Raw genomic sequence first — 22,719 nt, 5'->3', positions numbered from 1 at the left:
CTCCCCCTCCCACTTTCAAATCTCTTATTATCTCTTCTTTCAGTTAGTCCTGACGCAGGGTCTTGGCTCGAAACGTTGACTGTACCTCTTCCTAGAGATGCTGCCTGGCCTGCTGCGTTCACCAGTGACTTTGATGTGTGTTGCTTTTATATTGGTTTTTGTCTTTGCACTACTTATTTCAACTTAACTATTTAACAGACATATATATACTTATTGTAATTCAGTTTTTTCCTCTATGTTTATCATGTATTTTATTGTACTGCTGTTGTAAAGTTAAAAAAAATTTCACAACATATGCCAGTGACATTAAACTTGATTCTGATTCATGTGGCAAGAAGAAACGTATGCTTTGCTGAATCTTTATTGTCAACTTGCACTGAAAGACCTGTCTAATATTCAAATTGTGTAGAGACAGGGTCTTGCATAAGAAAAAGGCCTGCCCTTGAAACAGAAAAACATTTTGACAGCCAGCTAAGGCACACTCAGGCTGTTAAACCTATACAAAAGTACAAACATTCAAATACATTCAGAAAATATATTAAGAAATTTTTAAAAATTGAAAACATGCCAGAATATCTTTGTACAATTGAATAAATGAGTTAAACAGAATTAAATAAAAAATATAAATAAATAAACACACTACTCTCAAAATCATTCCTCACTAACTGAATGATAAGAATTGCAATTCATACCATAGATATTCTGAGTTGGAAAATGATGAACGAAAGGAGACAAACAAGTTTGGGACTGTCACTATTGCGTATGAATTTCAAATATAGAGGCACTAAGAAAAGAATGTCAATAAATCATGTGTCCCAATGCCATGCTCTTTTGCCTTGCATCATTACCATTTTGGCTATGTATTCTCAATTGCCTGCCATTCTATCTCATTGACCCACAATGCTGCCAGATCTGCTGAATATTTCCAAGATTTTCTGGTTTTACTTCAATTTTCATTTTGACCCACGAAACAGCAGCCTATTCCTGTACCATCAGTAGGAAGATTTAAAATTTCACTTTGAAGAATTAGAAATTTGTTCCTCAGGTTCAACCTCTTGTGCTTTTCTCTCCCCATTTCTCATTCCTCCCCAACTCCCATCCAAGTTAACAAGAGGTATAAATTCTTATCACAGTCAATTAAATGAAATGTGGTTGCTCAGGAAAAGTATGAATATTTTGCTAATGCAACAGATAGCAACTCTTCCATTGGACAAACAATACTCAAATGAATTTATAAAGGCAAATGAATTAATGGCATCACTGAAGAATAACGAAATAATCCCCCTCATTCGATGGAGAATGAAACGCACTTGCAAGATAGTTAATTTGATATCTGAATATTCCTCAGAATTGCAAACAGTGTGCAGATTAGAAAACAAAGATGAATGACGCTCATCTTATATAATACAGGAAGATATAAGAAACTGAACTGTATGATAAATTGGAGGATGAAGTAGGAACAGCCATAGATGAAATGCACATAACAATGGAGAAGCTCTCTAACAGAAATGATAATGTCAAATTATACTTTAACATGAAAGGAAGGGCTTGCAATTGTCACAGGAAATTTTAACCTTCAATCAATTGGAAAAATCATGACAAATAGTGAAATTAATTGGGAGGATAAACTTATAAAATACATTTCAGTTTTCAAGAGCAATAGGTCACATACCAAACTAGAGGATAGTCTTGTCATGTATAACATTATTGTGTTAAATAATGGTTCTATAAAATCGATCCTCAAGGAAAGGAAGAACATAATACGGTAGTTTTCATACGAAGTTGGTTGAGAACGTAGTGAAGTCCAAAACCAGTTTAAAATTAAACAAAGGTATGAAAGGTAGGAAAGATGGCGCCAGCAGGTCCTGCAGACCCAGCTGACTTCTTCCGTTCATTACAAAACAGCTTATTTCTCTTCTGTCTTTCTTTTCTAGAAGGTTGTGGTCCTGTAGGAGTCTGTGATCTGCAGTTCAAACTACGGTTCTTCACAAGCACTGGGTTTTCGGTCCGACTGTGCAGCCTAGCAGGGCTATCTCAAGAAGCAGTCTGGAAGACGTATGCCCTTGAGGTTGGGAGGTCAGAAGTCAGGGAGCAGCCCAGTGGGCAACCCGGTTCCTTGCTGATTTCACCGACTGATAAATCATATGAGACTTAAACACTGAGACCATAGGTGACGTGTTTGTTAATCACTAGTTGCTGTCGGAGTAAGGCCCCCGTGCCCGAGTGACCCCCCCCAATTTGATGAAGAATGAGAGCCTGTTGGTCCACCGGGGGGGGGGGGGGGGGCGGAAGAAGGGGCTTGGTGAAGCAACAAGGAAGATTATAACATCGGAACATCAAGTTGCTGGTTTCCATTCTCATTGTTGCAGGAGTGATCTTTCTTTCCCTCACTAGAGAGAGAGAGCCTGTCTGAGATATCGAGGTGTTGGCTTTGTGGACTGCAGTATAATGTGCTCTTGATCAATGGACTCTTTGATGCTTCTGCTGTTGCTTGTATGGTTGAGGGGAGGGTGCTTCTGTGGGCGTGGGTCGATGCTTTTTGCTGGTGCTTGTACGAAGGGAAGGGGTAGGGGGTCTTTGATGTTCTATTGTTTTATGTAGTTTGTTTCATGGATGTCTGAAGGGGACAAATTTCAGGTTGTGTACTGGATACGTTCTCTCTGATATTAAATGTACTTTGAACTTTGAAGTGGGTCAGCTGAGGCAGTTTGGGAACTATAAATAGAAATGTAAATTTAGAGACTAAAACAGGATAAACTAAAACACTGAATAAGAAAGCAATAAGATAGTAGAGAAATAATGCACATTTACATTCACAAGTGAATACACAAGTTATGGAGAATTAAGTTTTATTAAAAGTGAAATAATAATAACGAAGAGTCAAGAACTCAGGACATATTTCTCAGAACATTTAAGACTGAGACAACAAGGAACTTCTTTAGTTTGTGTAGTCATGATAAGTAAGGATGATGATCCATAATTGCTGAATATATTCAAAATTGAAATCAACAAATTTTGAATATTAGTTAAATTAAAGGCTACAGAAATAGGATAGGAAGTGTGAACTGAAACTCTGTAATGGTCATACAATCAGATCCTAGGAAGAAACTGTTATGGTACTTGTCTCAGATGTTCTTGATCTACTTTTTGTGTAATGCCTTCTATATAATTTATTATTTTGAACAGGGAAACTGAAAGATATTGATATGACAGGCATCAAGGCGATTAAGAAATCTGAAAATTGACTGATTCTGCAATTGTTTTGTTTAAAAAGTAATTTTTGATGAACAAAATACAAAAACATAAAATCAGGTAGTCATCAACCAGATAGCTGCGCACTTGGGTGCAGCGGCTTCTATGGGGTTGAACTCGTAATTAAACTTGAACTTGAAATTTTCATTGTTTTTCTCTCTACAAGTCTGTTGAGTATTTGTAGCACTTTGCTTTTTATTGAAAGGAAGAACAGAGCTATGCATTTTTAAACACGATATTAAAAATACACAGTAACTGCAATAATGCTAAAATCCAGGTCTGAAATGAATCGATAAGCAGCTTGTTCAAGGCCTGGAATGACTCGCCATGACAGGCCTGGGTCCTAATGTGAGGTACAATCTGCTGTTTGGTCAATCTAACTGGAAAGGCAATGTGTCAAGAGTCGGATGAAGTTGGATCGCTCTGGGAGCCGAACCGATTTGGAGATGTCGAGAATGGCTCCTTCGGCAGCAAAATCTTGGTCCAGAGCGATTCATCGGCAGCAGGTCCTGGGTCCTAGCGTGAGGCTCGCACAATTTACACACCAGCCCATTTAGACTGCAGCCTTCTCTCTCTGTTACGCTAAGGCTGTAAGACTGCCCCCGGCTGCTGTGCTTTGTGTCTGCGAACTTTGTGGCGATATGCTCCACTAATATGATGAACTGAATACTGAGGCTTTGGGCCTACTCTGGGCTGCTCTGGGGATTTGGATCTAAGGACTCAATTTGGTTCGGAATGCCCTTGTTGTTACTCGCTTCTATTGCTTATGTGATTTGTTTGGTGTGCTTTTTTTTCATTCTCCCTGGGTAACTGGGGGATGGGGGGGCAGGGTTGGTCTTATTTGTTTAATTGGGTTCTTTTGGGTTCCTTGCTTTGTTCATGCCTGTAAGCAACAAATCTCAAGGTTGTATAATGTATACATTCTTTGATAATAAATGCACTTTGAAACTTTGATACACATATCAAGTTTTAAACATAAGAGATTCTGCAGATGCTGGAAATCCAGAGAAACAAACACAAAGTGCTAAAGGAACTCAGCAGGTCAAGCAGCATCTATGGAAATTAATAATCACTCAACATTTCAGGCAGAGACCCTTCATCAGGACTGGAAAGGAAGAGTAAGAAGATGGATGGACAGGCAGGAGGACAAGCTAGAAGGTGATAGGTAAAGCCAGGCAGATGGGAGAGGGGGATAAAGTAAGAAGCTGGGAGGTGATAGGTAAAAAAGCAAAGAACTGGAGAACAACTTTCATCAGAGAGGAGAGAGGACCATAGGAGAAAGGGAAGGAGGCGGGGTACCAGGAGAAGGTTGTAAGCAGGTATGGAGAAGAGGTGAGAGCCAGAATGGGGAATTGAGGAAGAGGGAAGGATTCAGAATTCACAAATCACTGGACAAAGACTCAAGATACGGAACTAAAACCACTCTCACAAAAATATGAAGAAAACTGAAACTGTAAATAAAATGTATTCTTTTCAATTCAGAGTTCTTGATGCATGCAGAAATGATGCAACTTTTCATAATAGAACTGCAGTTTTAAATGAGGAAGGCAATATTTCAAGCAACACGCACAAAAATGCCGAGGAACTCGGGCCAGCCATGATCTATGGAAAACAGTACAGTCAATGCTTTGGACCAAGACCCTTCATCAAATCCTGGTGAAGGGTCTTGGCCCGAAACGTTGACTGTAATCTTTCCATAGATGCTGCCTGGGCTGTTGAGTTCTTCCAGCATTTTGTGTGTGTTGCTTGGATTTCCAGCATCTGCAGATTTTCTCTTGTTTGTGGCAGGCAATATTTAATTTATTTCTGCAGGCATTCTGGGGGTGGGTTCTTGCATTACATTTTCTAAGAATGCAACAACCCACCCCAAGTACTACTACTACATCAACTCAAGCCTAGGGGGCCGGCGTTGGGCATGATGACAGACCCTCCACTTCTCCCTCTCCCTCAGAGTGTTCAGTTCATCTACATTAACTGCGCCGCTGTCTTCTAGGAGCATGTTGATCATAGTCTTGGGAGGGTGCCCAAGGTTCATCCTCTCATGCTTGGAATCCCATATGATGACTAGGCTGGCAGGTAGCTTGGGGTGGCGTTTACAGTGCCCCGCTAGTTGCAGTCTTCTCGCCTCGATCTTAGTGGTGAGCATCGGTAGGTCATCATAGAGCTCGATGTTTGTCATGTGCTGTTGCCAACTCATGTCAAGAGCTATCCGGAGCATTCATGTATAGCAACCATCCAGAGACTTTCATATAGTCTTGGTGAGTGTCCACATCTCGCATCCGTACATAAGAATGGACTCTATGACTGCTATGAAGATCCTCTTTTTAAGCCCTCTGGTCAGGTTCAACTTCCAGATTTCCTTCATGTCGTTCATAGCCCTCCACGCCAGCGCCTTCTGTATCTTTATGTCCTTCTCCGAACTCATCATCCTTGACCCAAGGTACTTGAAGTCAAAGACTTTCTTAACGGTATCATTCTTTATGGTCTTGAGAGTACCTTCATCGCAGTTAAGTGCCATGTACTCTGTCTTTTTAGCGTTTAGGTGAAGTCCAACTTTATTGCACTCAATTTCCACTTTTGTCAGTAGCTGCTGTGCTTCCTCCATCTGGTCAGAGAACAGGACTATGTCACCTGCAAAATCAATATCTGTGAACGTAACTGGTCTGACCCTTTTGGTTCGTCCTGGTTTTATGGTAAAACCAAGCTTGTCATGATCTTTGGCAGCTTGATGTAGAGCATAATCAAGGACGATTATAAAGACGTAGGGCGCCAGAGTGTCCCCTTGCAGCACACCAGCTAGGAGCTTGAACTCTGCTGTTTCTCCATCTGGTGATACAACTTTTGCCATGGTTTTGGTATAGCTGGACTCTATTGCTCTCAGTAGACGGTCTGGTACTCCATAAGCTTTCAGGATCTTCAGCATTTTACCTTGATGAAGGGAGTCAAAAGCTTTGCAAAAATCGATGAAAGTAAGCATGGCTGGTAGGTTGTTCTTCTTGACTTCCTCGATGATTCTATGGAGAGCAAATATTTGCATTACTGTCTGCGCTTCTGCCGAAGACCATTCTGATTGAATCTTAGCTTAGGGTCAGTGGCGGTGCGAATCCTGTTCAAGATCACCCATAAAATGCTGAACAAATGAATGAAATCTTGCCTTCCACATTCAAAAAACAGAGGCAGAGCAAATTTTCTATCTGTGCAGCACAATGTGTTTATGTCATAATCTTTTTTGCTGATATTTCCTCAAATTCCTCATAATGTATTTGCAGTACCAGTTTTACATTTGGGCTTTGTGCCAAATGATTATTGGCTGTGAAAGAATCACATCCAGAAATTCATCAAAAGATGTTTTGTATTTCAGTGTTTTGCAACTGAAAAACACTTTTACCCACGTATTAAAATGTAGAAATGACATTTCCAAATTATTACATGTTACTCCAAAATATTAAATGACCATTTCCCAGCATGCATCACTCTTGCACTCCAGAGTGATTTTGATTTAAAGTACAAAAGGCATAATATTATTCTGCATTCAATAAGGTCTGATTATCCTGGAGATCATCATTAGTTAACTCCTGGGACAATCAGATCTTCCAATTTAATGATGGACCAGTTTCTACCTCCAAATCAATTTGCATTCTTTGACCTAGAACTTGCAACTGTCACTGATGAGTCCCAAGGTTCAGGCTATCATCTGCCATTCTCTTAATGATCTCAAAGACCTTGATCTTTGACAATTTATGCCACTTCTTGAAACCTACTGTATCATCACAGTTTCTTGGCCAATAAGGGGTCCAATCCTGCGTCCATCATCTGCAACTAAAGGCACAGGCTCAAATCCTCTCCCTTTTACCCCTGTATTGCTACCATACCCAAATTAATCTAAAGGATTAATCACTTTCTCCATCATCAACAATTCAAGATCCTAGCAACATGCATCAAATCTGCAATCCATGATAGTCATGATTACATTTTAAAACAAAACCCCATTTATTGAACTCAATGGTATGATAAAAGCCTAACTTCAGATGGCACAGCATGCTAGAACCACAAAAATTGTGTTTCTGAGAAAGCTCCTGACATGTTACAGAATAACACTGACTACACATTGGACTTCTTGCTCAGTGGACAATGAATGATTGCCCCAGCATTTTTCCAAATTTATAGAAACGTAGAAAACATACAGCACAATACAGGCCCTTTGGCCCACAAAGCTATGCCGAACATGTCAGAAGGCTACGGGTTAAAGACAGCATTTTTTATTATGGTCTATGAATACTTATGCAAGAGTAAGGGGTCAACAAAAAGGAAATAGTTGGATAGACAGAGTGACAGGGAAATATTCTACAAGGAGCAGCATGGATTTGATAAGACAAAATGGCTCAAGTCTGTGCTACATTGATCTGTGACACATCCACAAAAGCTTGAGACAAACCACAACCATCAGGAGTTGACACAAAAAGTATTGCCTTGCCCAGCCCCTCAAATATCAGGCAAGGAAAAAGAAGAAGAAATAACACTTTACATTTTTGGTAAATTATCATGGAAATTAGAGCACTTGAAAGACATTGATTTACAAGCAGGATTGAGATAACATAAAAATTGTAAAATTTTAACTTAAAGTTCTTGAAAATGTTAAAGGTTTAAGTACACACTGTCAGAGTATAGCACGGTGGGTCTGTATATTTCCATTACACCAGAAATTAAAATCAAGAACAATTTCTAAAACACACATTAATATTGTTAGAAAATTTGGATTCATCATGATTTTAAATTTAAACAAAATCATACCGTCCCCACTAATTTCATCTGTGAATCCAGGCAGCAAGAAAGGAGGAGAAACAAGGAAGGGAAGAGAAACAAGGAAGGGAAGAAAAGTGGAAAATTAAGTTATTACCAGAGGCAAGAATAAAAGGCAATGTGCAATTTTCAAAGATGTCAGAAAATGCAAGTAAACAAGATTGCCAGAAAATGAAAATTAAGTTGAGGTTTAGTTAAAATATAGGCATCAATAAAGTTATTACAACCATTAATGTCTCATTGCTTCATCCTTAAATTTGCTAAGGATAATCCTCTGTAAATGAAATTTATTTCCAGCAGCACATGAAATCATCAAACAGACTGCTTTGTACAGCTTGCAATGAAGATTTCACTACTTTTGTCCATTAGTATGTTTAAGAGAAAGAACTTTAATATTGTTTTACTGTTGCTAACCAAATTAGCTGTTAATTCATGGCTACAAGGCAAACAAAATTGAAAACCGTATTTTCTTGGGATCCAGAAGACAATAGATGGATAAAACTTCTATCCAATCAATATGAGCTGGTTCAGATGCAGGTTTAAATGTTAGCAGCCCACTGTGTATGCAAACCAGATTTTTAACAAACGAATGCATCTCATTATAAGGCAACAAGATGATAACATGAGAATGAAAACTGACAGGAGAAAATATTTTGCTGTGGGCTTCTAATCTGTACACTGCGTTTTCTCAAACCAACAATAATAGAAGCTTTGTGAAGGCCTCAGCTGCATCAGGAGGAAAACGAAACAATTAATCGGTAGTAATCATAAAACAAATTCTCAACATGTGTTCTAACGTTCTACCATATGCTCTTTATATTAGCGATAATGAAAAATTATTTGGACACAGTGTTAAATGCTTTCAGTAGATTTCTTCAAACAAAGCAAATATGCATACCAATTATCACATTAGTGAATGTGGCAAGAAGTGTATTTTTATTAAAAAAAGCATATTGAGATAGTTTTCTTACTCAAATGTTCCTTTATGCATGCCTTGGTTTGAAAGGAATGCAATATGAAATGACGTAAACTTAGCAAATTTGTTAATACGTTAGAAAACACAAGATACCAAATCATAATTTTCTGTCATTATGCTCTATTTTCAACTTGAAGGAAGACACCAAAATAATGAATGGTTAATGCAATGATTAAAGTAAATATTACAGTGCTTAACAAAAAAACTTCCATATTCTTTTTGAGAAGCACAAATTAAAAATCCAAGAGTTACAACAGTCTTTGGTCCAAAGAGCATAACTAAAGGACAGAATTAGTTAATAAGCAGAGCAAGTGATCAAGCTATCAACTAAACCCAATCTACTAAATCATGCAAATACAAATTACTTGAAGGTGACCTTTATATCTTTCTGATGAAGAATCATATAATTTGCTTTGCTTTCTCTTTGTCAATAAACCCATTTTTTGTACTTTAAGATTTTTCTTAATATTTATTAGTAAATTTCAGTTTTTGGAAACAGAATTAATTTTACTCATGTTTAATCCATTTTAGGTTATACAAGAGTATTAGGCCTTGTCATTTAATGCATATAAAATACTGCATCCATTCATACAAATCACCTTTAAATAGAAAGCTCATGAATTTATTGAATATCTGAGTAATCAGACAGATAAGGCACAAATGCAAATGAAGGATCACAGAGGTATAAGCAGAAACGCTGCTTAAAAACTAATATGCAACCTCAATCACAAAACTGAAGAGTTAGACTACAGACTGAAATTAAACTCATCAAAGCAATGCACAGTGTTTTAAAAAATGCAAAACAACAATCCAGTACCCTTGGTTGTGTGTTGAGAACAGAGGATGAAAGGAAGAAAGCGCCTGGCTTTCTTTACTCTGGGCTGGCAATGATTCATTCCTTTAGTAATGACAAAGAATAAAGGAAAGATTGAAGATCAAGACGAAATGCAAAATATTCTTAAAAAGGAAAATAAACAGAAACATCTTTTTTAAAAAACACGAAGTACTTCAAAGATACTAAACCCACAGCAACAAAAGCATATTACTTTCACTGACTTTATCGTGAGATGAAAGTTTTCTCCCAAATTGTAGTACGTTGCCTATTATCTACATTTCTGCTGTTTAATGTCCATTGCTTATTTTAATTGCATAGGCTTTATATTCATTATCTCTATATTTCTTAGAAATCAGATCACTTGGTGCCAGACATAAGTAATATGCAGTCTATCATCCATAGAAAATAAATTGTGAATAAAATCACTCATTTACAGCAAGGATGCTAAATGTTTGATTTTCATTCTGAGTTCTCTCAAGCTTCTATTGCCCAAGTCAAGTCTTGGATGTGACATCTGAATGCCACATCCAAGATTTTCTTTAGTGCCAAGTGACCCATCTATTCACAGGTCACTCCTGCAGAAGCAGCCTCTCACAGCATCTCCAAGTCAAAATAGCATCCATCAAATGTCTACAGTATTTTTCTTCTTTACGTGGGAAAGATTGGAGATCTTGATAAAAATACAAACTATTTCATACTACTTCCTAAAACTCATCTTCTCCAGATAAATTGTGCCTGTCATATAACAAAAATACAGATTTAGCAGCTTCTATAATATTGCACATAATTTTTTTATATCCACCATGTACACTCAAGTCTACATTATCCACTGACTTGTTACCTGCAAATTCCTGTACTTGACAGATCAGCTCCTAGACCCGCCTTGATTTTTTTCTAATAGAATATACAAATATACATATACACACTGAGGAACATGGTCTGTTTTGAGATCCCAGATCACGTGTCAGCTGTGCCTTTTCTAATGGCGACCAGTCTTCACTGACTTACAGCTGCACTATCTAATCTCATCATTGATCATAGTTAGCTCATATGACTGTCTTTAGTGCAATTATTAAAATGCATCAACAATTTTAAAATATTTAAGAGCATACTTATGCTTCTTTAGGAGGTGCACTGGGTACAAAGGAGAGGGTCTCAGTGGTTATCTGTGATTTTTTTTTACGTAACCTGCAGATCTAGACTTAACCTGCTTTAAGTCCAGATCCTATCCTTTTTGGATAATAAGGGCAGTGTAAAATTTCTTACCTTTCACAGTGGAAAGACATTGATGATGCAAGGTACTGTAACAAGAGCAATAGAGCTTTGGCATAATTGATTACATCAAATGGAAATTGTGAAAATGATTTCCCCTCATACCAAGTGAAGATGCAGAGTTGCAACAATAATTTGATCTACAATATTTATCATTTTGCAAGAATAAAAAAACCCTTCCCAATGATAAAGACTTATCTGTAGAACTAACAGAATTGCAGAGAAAGAGTAGTGGGAATTCACTCCTCCACTTTGCTCTCTGGTTTCCCAAGAAAGCCTTTGGCCTTCCTCTTGGATCCTAACTTTGACATCCTACCAGTCTAAAATGAGACTGTCAGCTTATATTCTGCATCTATTATCAAACCTGGAGGAGAAGAATCTACAGAAAACTAATATTGGTCAATAAGGAACACTGATTTTCCAAGCCACCTTCAAGTGACCGCAAAATGATAATCAATTACTATATGCTTTTGGAGATCAAGTATATTTAGATTTCCATCACTTGTTTAAACAATGTGTTTTGTTCTTTCTTTTAAAAAGTGCATGTCGGTGGGGTGGGAGGGGGGCTGAATTGGCGTGTAGTGGCTGACTGTGCCACATTGCCATATTTCCTCAAGAAAGATCAAAAAGATGTCAAAACTTGAATCAAACATACAAATTTTTGGCCAGTGTGTTTTACTGCTTTTATATATAAATAAATAAATAAAGTGGCAACAATGGTAACAGAAGAATAAATGAACAACATAAACTTACATTAACTTGGCAAAGATGTGGGTTAATCATTTAAAATAAAATCAATGACACATCGGGAATATTTTTATTGACAGACTGAAACTTCAGATGATAATTAATTAAAGAATGAGTTACCATGGATAAAATCAAATGTATTAATCATTCGGACTATGTTGGAAATCAATTACAGTATGAAGGTGGTGGAGGATGGAGCTTTAAAGTGATCGATGGGGAAAGACCAGGGAAATCATAACCTTGAACTTGGTAGGATGAGAGGCAAAGTGAGACCAGAATTACATTTAATGAAACAGGAATGGCTGAAAGTCCTATCAATTATTGTGGAAAATAAATAACAGCTGAGGAAAAAGGAAGATATCTTGAAAGTACTCATGTGGAAGCAGTCAACACCAAAATAAAAGCAAGAAAGCCAGAGACTATGGGAGGATGGAAAGAAGTCCAAATAGGGAGGAAATAGGAATCGTGAGTACTGCAATGAAGTTTGGTCATCAACAATCCTATGAGATGGAGATCTATTAGGTGGTTTTGCACCTCCAGACCAGAAGAGTTCAGGGTGACTGTTAATGATACAGTGGCATGCAAAAGTTTGGGCACCCCGGTCAAAATTTCTGTTACTGTGAATAGTTAAGTGAGTAGAAGATGAACTGATCTCCAAAAGTCATAAAGTTAAAGATGAAACATTTGTTTCAAGATTTTAAGCAAGAAAAATAGTGTATTATTTTTGTTTTGTACAATTTTAGAGTGAAAAAAACGAAAGGAGCACCATGCAAAAGTTTGGACACCCCAAGAGATTTGAGTTCTCAGATAACTTTTACCAAGGTCTCAGACCTTAATTAACTTGATAGGACTATGGCTTCTTCACAGTCATTGCTAGGAAAGGCCAGGTGATGCAAATTTCAAAGCTTCCTAAATACCCTGACTCCTCAAACCTTGTCCCAACAATCAGCAGCCATGTGCTCCTCTAAGCAGCTGCCTAGCACTCTGAAAATTGAAATAAATGATGCCCACAAAGCAGGAGAAGGCACAAGAAGATAACAAAGCGTTTTCAGGTAGCCGTTTCCTCAGTTCCTAATGTAATTAACAAATGGCAGATAACAGGAATGGTGATGGTCAAGTTGAGGTCTGGAAGACCAAGAAAGCCTTCCGAGAGAACTGCTCATAGGATTGCTAGAAAGGCAAATCAAAACTCCCGTTTGACTGCAAAAGACCATCAGGAAGATTTAGCAGACTCTGGAGTGGTGGTGCATTGTTCTACTGTGCAATGACACCTGCACAAATATGACCTTCATGGAAGAGTCATCAGAAGGAAACCTTTCCTGTGTCCTCACCACAAAATTCAGCGTCAGAAGTTTGTAAAGGAACATCTAAACAAGCCTGATGCATTTTGGAAACAAGTCCTGTGGACTGATGAAGTTAAAATAGAGCTTTTTGGCCACAATGAACAAAGGTATGTTTGGAGCAAAAAGGGTGCAGAATTTCAAGAAAAGAACCCCTCTCCAACTGTTAAGCACAGGGTTGGATCGATCATGCTTTGGGCTTGTGTTGCAGCCAGTGGCACGGGGAACATTTCACTGGTAGAGGTAAGAATGAATTCAATTAAATACCAGCAAATTCTGGAAGCAAACATCACACCATCTGTAAAAAAGCCGAAGATGAAAAGAGGATGGCTTCTACAACAGGATAATGATCCTAAACACACCTCAAAATCCACAGTGGACTACCTCAAGAGGCTCAAGCTGAAGGTTTTGCCATGGCCCTCACAGTCCCCCGACCTAAACATCATCGAAAATCTGTCAATAGACCTCGAAAGAGCAGTGCATGCAAGACAGCTCAAGAATCTCACAGAACTAGAAGTGTTTTGCAAGGAAGAATAGGCGAAAATCCCCCAAACAAGAATTAAAAGACTCTTAGCTGGCTACAGAAAGCATTTACAAGCTGTGATACTTGCCAAAGGGGGTGTTACTAAATACTGACCATGCAGGGTGCCCAAACTTTTGCTTTGGGCCCTTCTCCTTTTTTGTTCTTTTGAAACTGTAAAAGATGGAAATAAAAAAGTAATCTTGCTTAAAATATTAAAGAAATGCATCATCTTTAACTTTATGCCTTTTGGAAATCAGGTCATCTTTTACTTGCTTAGCTATTCACAGTAAAAGAAATTTTGACCAGAGGTCGTAGCATGATCAGGCCCAACATCTCAGCAGCTGTGACAGGAATTTAAGAATAGCTAAGTGAAACCAGGAACTGAAGAAGGAATGGTACTGACATGTTCAAAGGTTTAACACTGCAACCTAGAACAAAACCAAAAAGAATACTGAAAAGTAGGTTGAACACAACAAGCTTGCCTTACATTGATAAACAAGTCATTTTTAAATCAGAAGTGCACAACAATAGCGCCATCCTGTGGCATGTCAATGCCTTTAGATTTAATGCAACATGTTGAGTAGTACTTAAAGCAAAAGCATAAGCGCATTGCAATTAATACTGTTAAACTATTCATCATTTGGAATATGTAAGAAATATACCAGTGATCTCACTGCAAGACAACATTCTTTTTGGTCTTCAAAGGATTGATGTAGAGTTGATTTCAGAATTTCAGATCATAACAAAAGGGTGTACAGGAGCGAGATATGGAAGTTAGTTAAGTGCTGTCGCTGCAACAACCTTGCACTCAACATCAGCAAGACCAAAGAGTTGTTGTGGACTTCAGAAAGGGTAAGTTGAGGGAACACAAACCAATCCTCATGGAGGGATCAGAAGTCGAGAGTTAGCAATTTCAAGTTCCTGGGTGGCAAGATCTCAGAGGACCTAACCAGGATATAACATATTGATGCAGTTATAAAGAAGGCAAGACAGCGGCTATATTTCACTGGGAATTTGAGAAGATTTGGTTTGTCAACTAAAGCACTTGAAAACTTCCACAAATATACTGACTGCATCATTGTCTGGTATGGGGAGTTGACTGCACAAGACTGAAATAAATTGCAGAAACTTGTAAGATTAGCCAGCTCCATCATGGTATTAGCCACTGTAGTATCCAAGATATCTTTAAGGAGCGGTGCCTCAGGAAAGCAGTGTCCACCACCCAGGACATGCTCTATTCTCACCGTTACCGTCAGGAAGGAGGCACAGAAGCACACACTCAGTGATTCAGGAACAGCTTCTTCCCCTCTGCCATCAGATTTCTAAATGGGTGAGGAACCTTTGGAAACATTCAGCAAAAAGGTCATGAGGACTGAGTTGCTGGATTTATTTAAGGCAGAAATTGATGGATTATTTTAATATACTACGGGATTGAATGTAGGAAATCTGCATATATAAAATCAGCATTAAGCAGAAAGATAAGATCTTTTTTTAAGGAATACATTAGGGTTGGGGAGATTTGGACAAGATGGAAAAATACTGGGATGGAGATTTCAGTAATTTGGAGACATATTAGCCAAGGTAGTTTCCTCTTAAGGTAAACATAATTACAAAGAGATTTAATGGAGATGATCAAATCAAAGTACGGCAAAGAATCATATTTCTGAAATAGAACACTGGCAGAAGTGCCCTCCATTTACAGGCAGCTCTATGAAATCTACCACAGATGTTAGATATTTTTAAACTTAAGAAGTCAGGAGTGAGGTATTTTTAAATACCTCAAGCAGATCTTCTTAAAGTACGGTAGAAACAGACACTACAGCAACTTTCAAAGGGGAGCCGGAGAAAAAGCAAAAAGGTAAACACAAGAGATTCTGCAGATGCTGCAAAGCCAGAGTAACATACACAAGATGTAGGAGGAACTCAGCAGGTCAGGCTTCATCTATGAAGAGTTGACGTTTCTGGGCAAGGACATTTATCTGGCAGTTGATAGATGGAAGGAGGATGAAGCGAGAAGCTGAATAAGTGGGAAAGGTAAAGAGCTGAAGGTAAGTGGGAAAGGTAAAGGGCTGAAGTGGAAAGGGTAAAGGGCAGTAAAATCCATGTCCATGCTGCCAGTTTGATGGTCAGCTAGAGAGAATATGATTTATTGCTCCTCCGATCTGAGAGTGACCTCATTCTCTGCAACTTTCCCCATCTTCAATGGGATCCTATCACTAAACACATCGCTACCTCCCCCCCAGCATCTGCTTTCTACAGTGTTTTCTCTCTGTGTGACTCCCTTGTCCACTTGGCTGGGACGTGTAAGGTGGAAAAAGTAAAGGATTGAAGGAGGCGGAATCTGACAGGAGAAGGAGAGTGGACCATGTGAGAAAGGGACAGAGGAGAAGCCATCAGAAGGAGATGATAGGCAGGTGAGAAGAGAAGAGAAGCAGTAACAGGGGTGCCAGAATGGGAAATGGAAAAAGAAAGATGGGGGGAGGTGAAAAAATGACTAGAAGTTAGAGAAATTAATGTTCATTCTGTAAGGTTGGAGACTACCCAGACAGAATATGAGGTGTTGCTTCTCCAAGCTGAGAGTGGCTTCATTATGCCATGGACAGACATGTTAGAATGACTGAGGAATGGAATTAAAATGGTTGTTCCTGTTACAGACTGAGCAAAGGTGCTTGACAAAGCGCTCCCCCAACTTATGTCAGGTCTCACTGATGCAGAGAAGGCCGTACCGTGAATACCAAATACACTAGATGACCCCAACAGACTTGCAGTGAAGTGTGTCTCACCTGGAAGGACTGTTTGGACCCTAAATGGTGGTTACGGAGGAGATGAATGGGCAGGCAGAAGATGTAGGGATAAGTGCCAGGAGGAAGATCTTTGGGGAGCGATGAATGGACAAGGGAAAAAGTGATCCCCATGGAAAATGGAAAGTGTGGGGTGGGGAAAGTTTTCGTGGTAGGATCCAGTTGAAAATGGTGGAGGTTACAGAGAATGACATGCTGGATGTGGAAGCTTGTGGTGCAGTAGGTAAGGGCATGTAAAAAATGTAATACAGCTCTGAGGAAACAACAGGACCAAAGAGCAAGACTGCCCTCTTCTGTGTTAAATAGCATATTGGTGGTTCACAGGTTAATTTCAGGCCTGGACAAACAACAGAGATCTCAGAATTCAAATCAAAACCACTGTAGCTTGGAACTTAAATTCTGTTGATAAGAACCGAACTTTTAAAAGGGGAAATAAAAGGTCATTAGCAATTATGATGACAGAAACTTCTAGAAGTAAAGTAAAAACTCTATCTGGTTCACTTATTCTTTACAGGAATATAAATCTGCTGTACTAGTCCACCATTCAAATTTTACTCTTTGAACACCGGATGGACTCCCCCGCACCAAACTGGGATCCCAAATTCAAATACAGGTGTACCCCGCTTTTCCAACATTCGCTTTATGAAACCTCACTGTTATGAAAGACCTACATTAGTTACCTGTTTTCGCTAACAGAAGGTGTTTTCACCGTTATGAAAAAAGCAGCACACGAAAAAAAGGCAGCATGTGCCCCGAGCAGCCAAGCTCCTCCCCCGGATTCGGAACGGCATTCTAGCCAGCATTGCAAAAACACGTGCCCATGAGCATCCATTAGCAAGATGAGTTCTAAGGTACTGTATCGGAAAAGTCTAAAAGAGCTCGTAAGGGTGTTACACTTAGCGTAAAACTAGACATAATTAAGCGTTTCGATCATGGTGAATGAAGTAAGGACAAAGTGAGTTTGGTTTGTGGAAGCTGACGAAGATGATGTTGAAGAGGTTTTGGCATCCCATGACTAAGAACTGATAGAAGAAAAGCTGATGCAATTGGAAGAGGAAAGGATAACAATCGAACCGAATGCAGTAGCAAACGGACCGAAAGTGAAATCGTCCAGGAACTGAACGTGAAGCAACTGCATGAGATTTTCGCTGCAATGATAAAGTACGACTTTAATTTTCAAAGGGTACGTCGGTTTAGGGCATATTTGCAAGATGGTCTGAGTGCTTACGAAGAACTGTATGATAGCAGTCAAGCATACTGTCATTTTTCAAGTCTTCCACATCAGCCACAGCAGACGATGAACCTCGACCTTTGACATCGAGGCAGGCAGACATAGAAGAAGATGACCTGCCTGCCCTGATGGAAATAGGCGACACCTCAGTGTCCAACCACCTCAAACCCCGGGCCGCGGACATATACCGATTCGCGGAGAATGCAGCGGTAGCCGGGACGCACCCAGCACATCTTTAAGAAAAAAAAGCCGAAATAAACAAGCTAATTAATTAGGTGCTGCCCGGCATGTAAATGTCGGCCCAGATCAGAGGCAACTGCTGATTGCGTCGCCTCTGATCTGGGCCGACATTTACGTGCCGGGTGGCTCCTAATTAATTAGCTTGTTTTTTTTCGGCTTTTTTCTTAAAGATGTGCTGGGTGCATCCTGGCTACTGCTGTACCCCTGCATGCTTCGCGGATTGGTATCAGTCGGCGGCCTGGAAGGTGGGGGCCACTGCACCACCCCAACCTCCGATGACTCAGCCTAACACACCATCATCAGTGTGCTCGGTGCTGTCTTCCTGATTCCGGTAAGTGATACTACACTGTAGATACATTATTTCTACTTTATATAGGCTGTGTATTTTTATGTGTTATTTGGTGTGATTTGGCAGCTTCATAGCTTAAAGGTTACTGGAGAGAGTCTTTCTGCCGAAAGCGATTGCGTGAGATTTTCGCGACGGAGAACAGTATGGCAATGATTGTGGAAAAGTATTTCTACTTTATGTAGGCTGAGTATTTATCATATCATTCCTGCTTTTACTATATGTTACTGTTATTTTAGGTTTTGTGTGTTATTTGGCATGATTTGGTAGGTTATTTTTGGGTCTGCAAACGCTCACAAATTTTTCCCATGTAAATAAATAGTAATTGCTTCTTCGCTTTACAACATTCCGGCTTACGAACCGTTTCATCCGAACGCTCTACCTTCGGATGGCGGGGGAAACCTGTATGGCAAAGTCACTCTGATCCCTGATGACCTTACAAAATCTTCTCACAAACATCTGGGGTTAGGTATCCAAGAGGAAGAATTGTCCTATTTGATGATTCTGGGAAATTATGCCATAGTCATCAAGATTCGTATCTTAGAGATAATATGCCTATTCCTCCAGTTGTTGAACTGGCAGTCCTTCCAAGAGTTATCCAGTACGGAGAAGCATTGACAATATTAAATTAACAGAGAAAGAAAATATTTGCTGGTTGGCAGATTAGATATCTATTATCAAGATGGCAGTAGGGGGCTGCATCTGGAAGAGCACCTGCCAGATAAACTAACTTGGGCTTGTATTTTTAAAGAATGCACCTGTCCTTGATAGCAATGGTAGAAGCAACTAACACACAGTCCTGTGGAGATGGTTCTACAGAAAACATCCTGAATTGTGTTGCTGAGCACTATAATAGCACAGAACAGACTTGGAAACTCAAAATTGAGCATACACGAAGCAGCATTGACCATCAGCATTAGTTGCAGAAAGGTGCATCACCATAAAATGGTTTGGCATTTCCTTCACTCTACAATTACCACCAAGCCAGAGATTTACTCCTGGTTGAAAGCACACAAAAGGAAATGGTGACAGTAGCACCAGGCGTACCTAAGAATCAGATGCCAACCTGACAAAGCCCTTAAATAGGATCAGATTGATGTCCATATTTTAAAACATGACCAAATATTTTGTCAAGTGATGCCTATAATATGCTAGATATGCATTTTGCTAAAAACTATTAAATACATTATGAGTTGTCTGAATTTTAAAATATCAAATGCTGTTGAGTTTCTTGATGCTCATGTTCATTAGATTTTCATTACCTACTGAATATTTCACAACTAGAACCAAAATAGGGAAAAATGATCACCATACTTGTCCCCTATATTAATCATATCTGCTCTTGACTTAAATTGGATACATCAATGTTGCAATTGTTTTCAGCTTGTATCCTAGTACATAACTCATTAAGGCATTTATAGATTCAGATTCCACACACTAGAGACTTAGAACACAAAAATCTTGACTGCCTCTCCAGTGCAGTATTGAGGATTTGTTGCTGTCAGAATTCCTGATCAAATGTTGAACCAAGGCTCCTCTGCCCACTGAGGTGGACATTATAGATCCATGGAGGTTATTTTGAAGTACAGTTGCAAGAAAAAGTTTGTGAACCCTTTGCAATTACCTGGCTTTCTGCATTAATTACTCAAAATGTGGTCTGAATAATTACACATAAAATCTAAGTTACAATAATAGGCAAACACAATCTACCTAAACTAATAACACACAAACAATTGTAATTTTCATGTCTTTTTTGAACACATTGTTTAATCATTCAGTCCAGGCTGGAAAAAGTATGTAAACCCTTGTATTTAATAACTGGTAGAACCTCCCTTAGCACCAATAACCTCCACCAAACGTTTTCTGTAGCTGCTGATCAGACTTGCTCAATGGTAAACAGCAGTTTAGACCATTCCTCCATGCAGAACTGTTTAAGTTAATCAATATTTCTGGGATACCTTACATGAACAGCACTCTTCAGGTCATACCACAGCATTTCAACTAGGATAAGCTCTGGGCTATGATTTGGCCATTTCAAGACTCAAATTTTCTTCTTTTTGTACCATTCTGTTGTTGATTTACTCTTCTGTTTTGGATCACTATCTTATTATATCATCCAAGTTCTATTAAGCTTCTGGTGATGGACCGCTATCCTGACATTCTCCTATAAAATGTCTTGATACAATTTTGAATTCATTGCTCCCAACAATGCAAGCTGTCCAGGTCCTGAGGCAACAAAGCAGCCCCAAACCATGATACTCTTTTCACCAAGCTTCACAGTTGGGATGAGTTTTTGGTGTTGGTGTGCACTGCCTTTTTTCCTCCAAACTTAACAGTGTGCATTTCTGCCTAAAAGTTCCATCTTTGTCTCAGAACACTGTCCCAGAAGTGTTGTAGAAATCCAGGTGGTCTTTTGCAAACTTGAGACATAGAGCAATTTTATTGGTTTTCTCCATGGTGTCCCTCTGTGAATACCATTCTTGTTCAGTGTTTGGTTTTTATTGCAGACACATGAACAGAAACTTTAGCAAGTTCTAGAGATTTCTGCATGATTTTTGCTATTACTCTTGGGTCCTTTTTCAACCTCCTTCAGCACTGTACATTGTGCTCTTTGTGTGATCTTTGCAAGATGCCTACTCCAAGGAAGAGTAGCAACAGTACTGAATTTCCTCCATTTGTAGACAAGTTCTCTTACTGTGAACTAATAAACACTCAGGTCTTTAGAAATGCTTTTGTAGGTTCCAGTGACGTCATCGTTCAGAATGGCAGCTTAAATCAACAGCTCCTCCGGAAAAACACATATTTTGCCCCATTAATTCATCAAATATAAGATCTTTCGAAAATATCTGAATTGATAAGGGGGGGCAAGAATGGGGAGAAAGAATAGAGATTAAAAAAAGCACCGCTGCGGAGCCTATGGAAGAGAGAGGTACAGTGCACGGCTCTCCTACACATGCGCATGGAGGCGAAGCTGATGCGGGACCTCGTGCAGGCGAAGCGGCAAATATGATAAAGATTCTGGAAGAGATAAGGGAAATTCAAAAAGACATAAAGCAGCAACTCAATGATATAAAGTCAGAGCTCGCCAACGTCAATGAGAAAACAGCGGTGGCAGAGACTTGAATTGAGAAGATGGAAGATCGCGTGCAAAACGTGGAACAGATACTAAGTAAGACAATAAAAATATTAAATCAACAGGAAAGTAAATTGCTTGACCAGGAGGGAAGATCGCAATGGAAAAATATCAGAATTTATAACGTTCCCGAAGGAGCGGAGGGATTGTCGATGATGGACTTTGTAGACAAGCTGCTGCGGGAAGCACTGGAGATTCCTCAGACTACGGAGATTGAAATTGAAAGGGCGCACCGTTCGCTTGTCCAGCGGCCTCCCGGAGACAGAGAAGGTAAACCATGCTCCATTGTACTTCGATTCCTCTGATTCAAGAGCAAGGCGGAGATTCTACGAAGGGCCTGGGGTAAGAAGAGGGTGTTTTGGAAAGGGAAGTTAATATACTTCGATCATGATTACCCCCTGGCGGTCCTACAGAAACAGAAGGAATATTTCGAAGCGAAACGAATATTAAAGCAAGAAAAGATTAAATTCCAAACCCCGTACCCTGCTAAACTGAGGGTATTTTACCAAGAAGGGATATGACTATGTCAGACGGAGGAAGAGGCGACTACAGACATGAAGAATAGAGGACTGCCCATTAGTGTGGTCAAACCAAGGGAAACTCTGGTTGAGCAGTTATCCCGAACTGCTTGGGAAATAGTAAGAGAACCCAGAAAACGGGGACGGGAACAGGACGAGAGAAGGATTTTTAGGAAGAGACTGTCAGTTCTCCGAGGGCAGCCCTCACGTCCTCCAGAAGAGCCATAAGGTTTGGCTAACTTTAAAAGTGCTGATAAACTAAACAGAAGCAAAAATTGACGGTGATATACCTAACTCGAGAAATACGTGTTATAATGTGGATTTTATATCACTCAATTTTTTAAAAAAAAATCATTTATTCATTCCTTTTTTCCCACCTAAATGAGAATATACACATGGGAGGAATACACAGGGAAATCATTTCTGTGTAATGGACAAAGTTTTTTTTAACTTACTTTTATAGGTACTGCAGCGGGAGCCCTCAACCCACAGGTAGGAGAGGCTATCCCCCACGGCTAGACTTTTCTTCTAGCCCAACCCAGGGTCATCTAGAGACCCCAGCCTTGGAACCGCACATTCCTTACCCTTCTTTTTATTATTCACTTTTCTTGGTTCTTATTTGTTCAGGGAGTAGATCGATTAAGTTATATTCTGCAAATTTCAATGATATACTAACAGATAAATACACTTAGAGAGTAAGACCAT

General features: G+C 39.3%; 1 protein-coding gene across 18 annotated transcripts in view; it reads right to left on the bottom strand.

Moving 5' to 3' along the window:
- LOC134351841 (focal adhesion kinase 1) overlaps window positions 1-22,719 on the bottom strand; it is a 522,413-nt gene that overhangs the window by 183,248 nt on the left and 316,446 nt on the right. For 10 of the 18 annotated variants that reach the window (XM_063058747.1, XM_063058688.1, XM_063058792.1 and 7 more), the window contains 2 exons: window positions 9,846-9,926; window positions 8,044-8,061 (listed from right to left, as the gene is read on the bottom strand). The exons of 5 other annotated variants lie outside the window; for them this stretch is intronic. In XM_063058747.1, the coding sequence (XP_062914817.1) occupies window positions 8,044-8,061; window positions 9,846-9,926 (99 nt within the window). The remainder of the gene's footprint in view (window positions 1-8,043; window positions 8,062-9,845; window positions 9,927-22,719) is intronic. 3 more of the 18 variants (XM_063058783.1, XM_063058720.1, XM_063058711.1) reach the window with 1 other exon arrangement.

Source organism: Mobula hypostoma, chromosome 1 (genome assembly GCF_963921235.1).
Source record: "Mobula hypostoma chromosome 1, sMobHyp1.1, whole genome shotgun sequence".
In the NCBI taxonomy this organism is placed as follows: Eukaryota; Metazoa; Chordata; class Chondrichthyes; order Myliobatiformes; family Myliobatidae; genus Mobula; species Mobula hypostoma.
The sequence above is the reverse complement of the archived record's forward strand: the minus strand, read 5'-3'. Positions and strand labels throughout refer to the sequence as shown.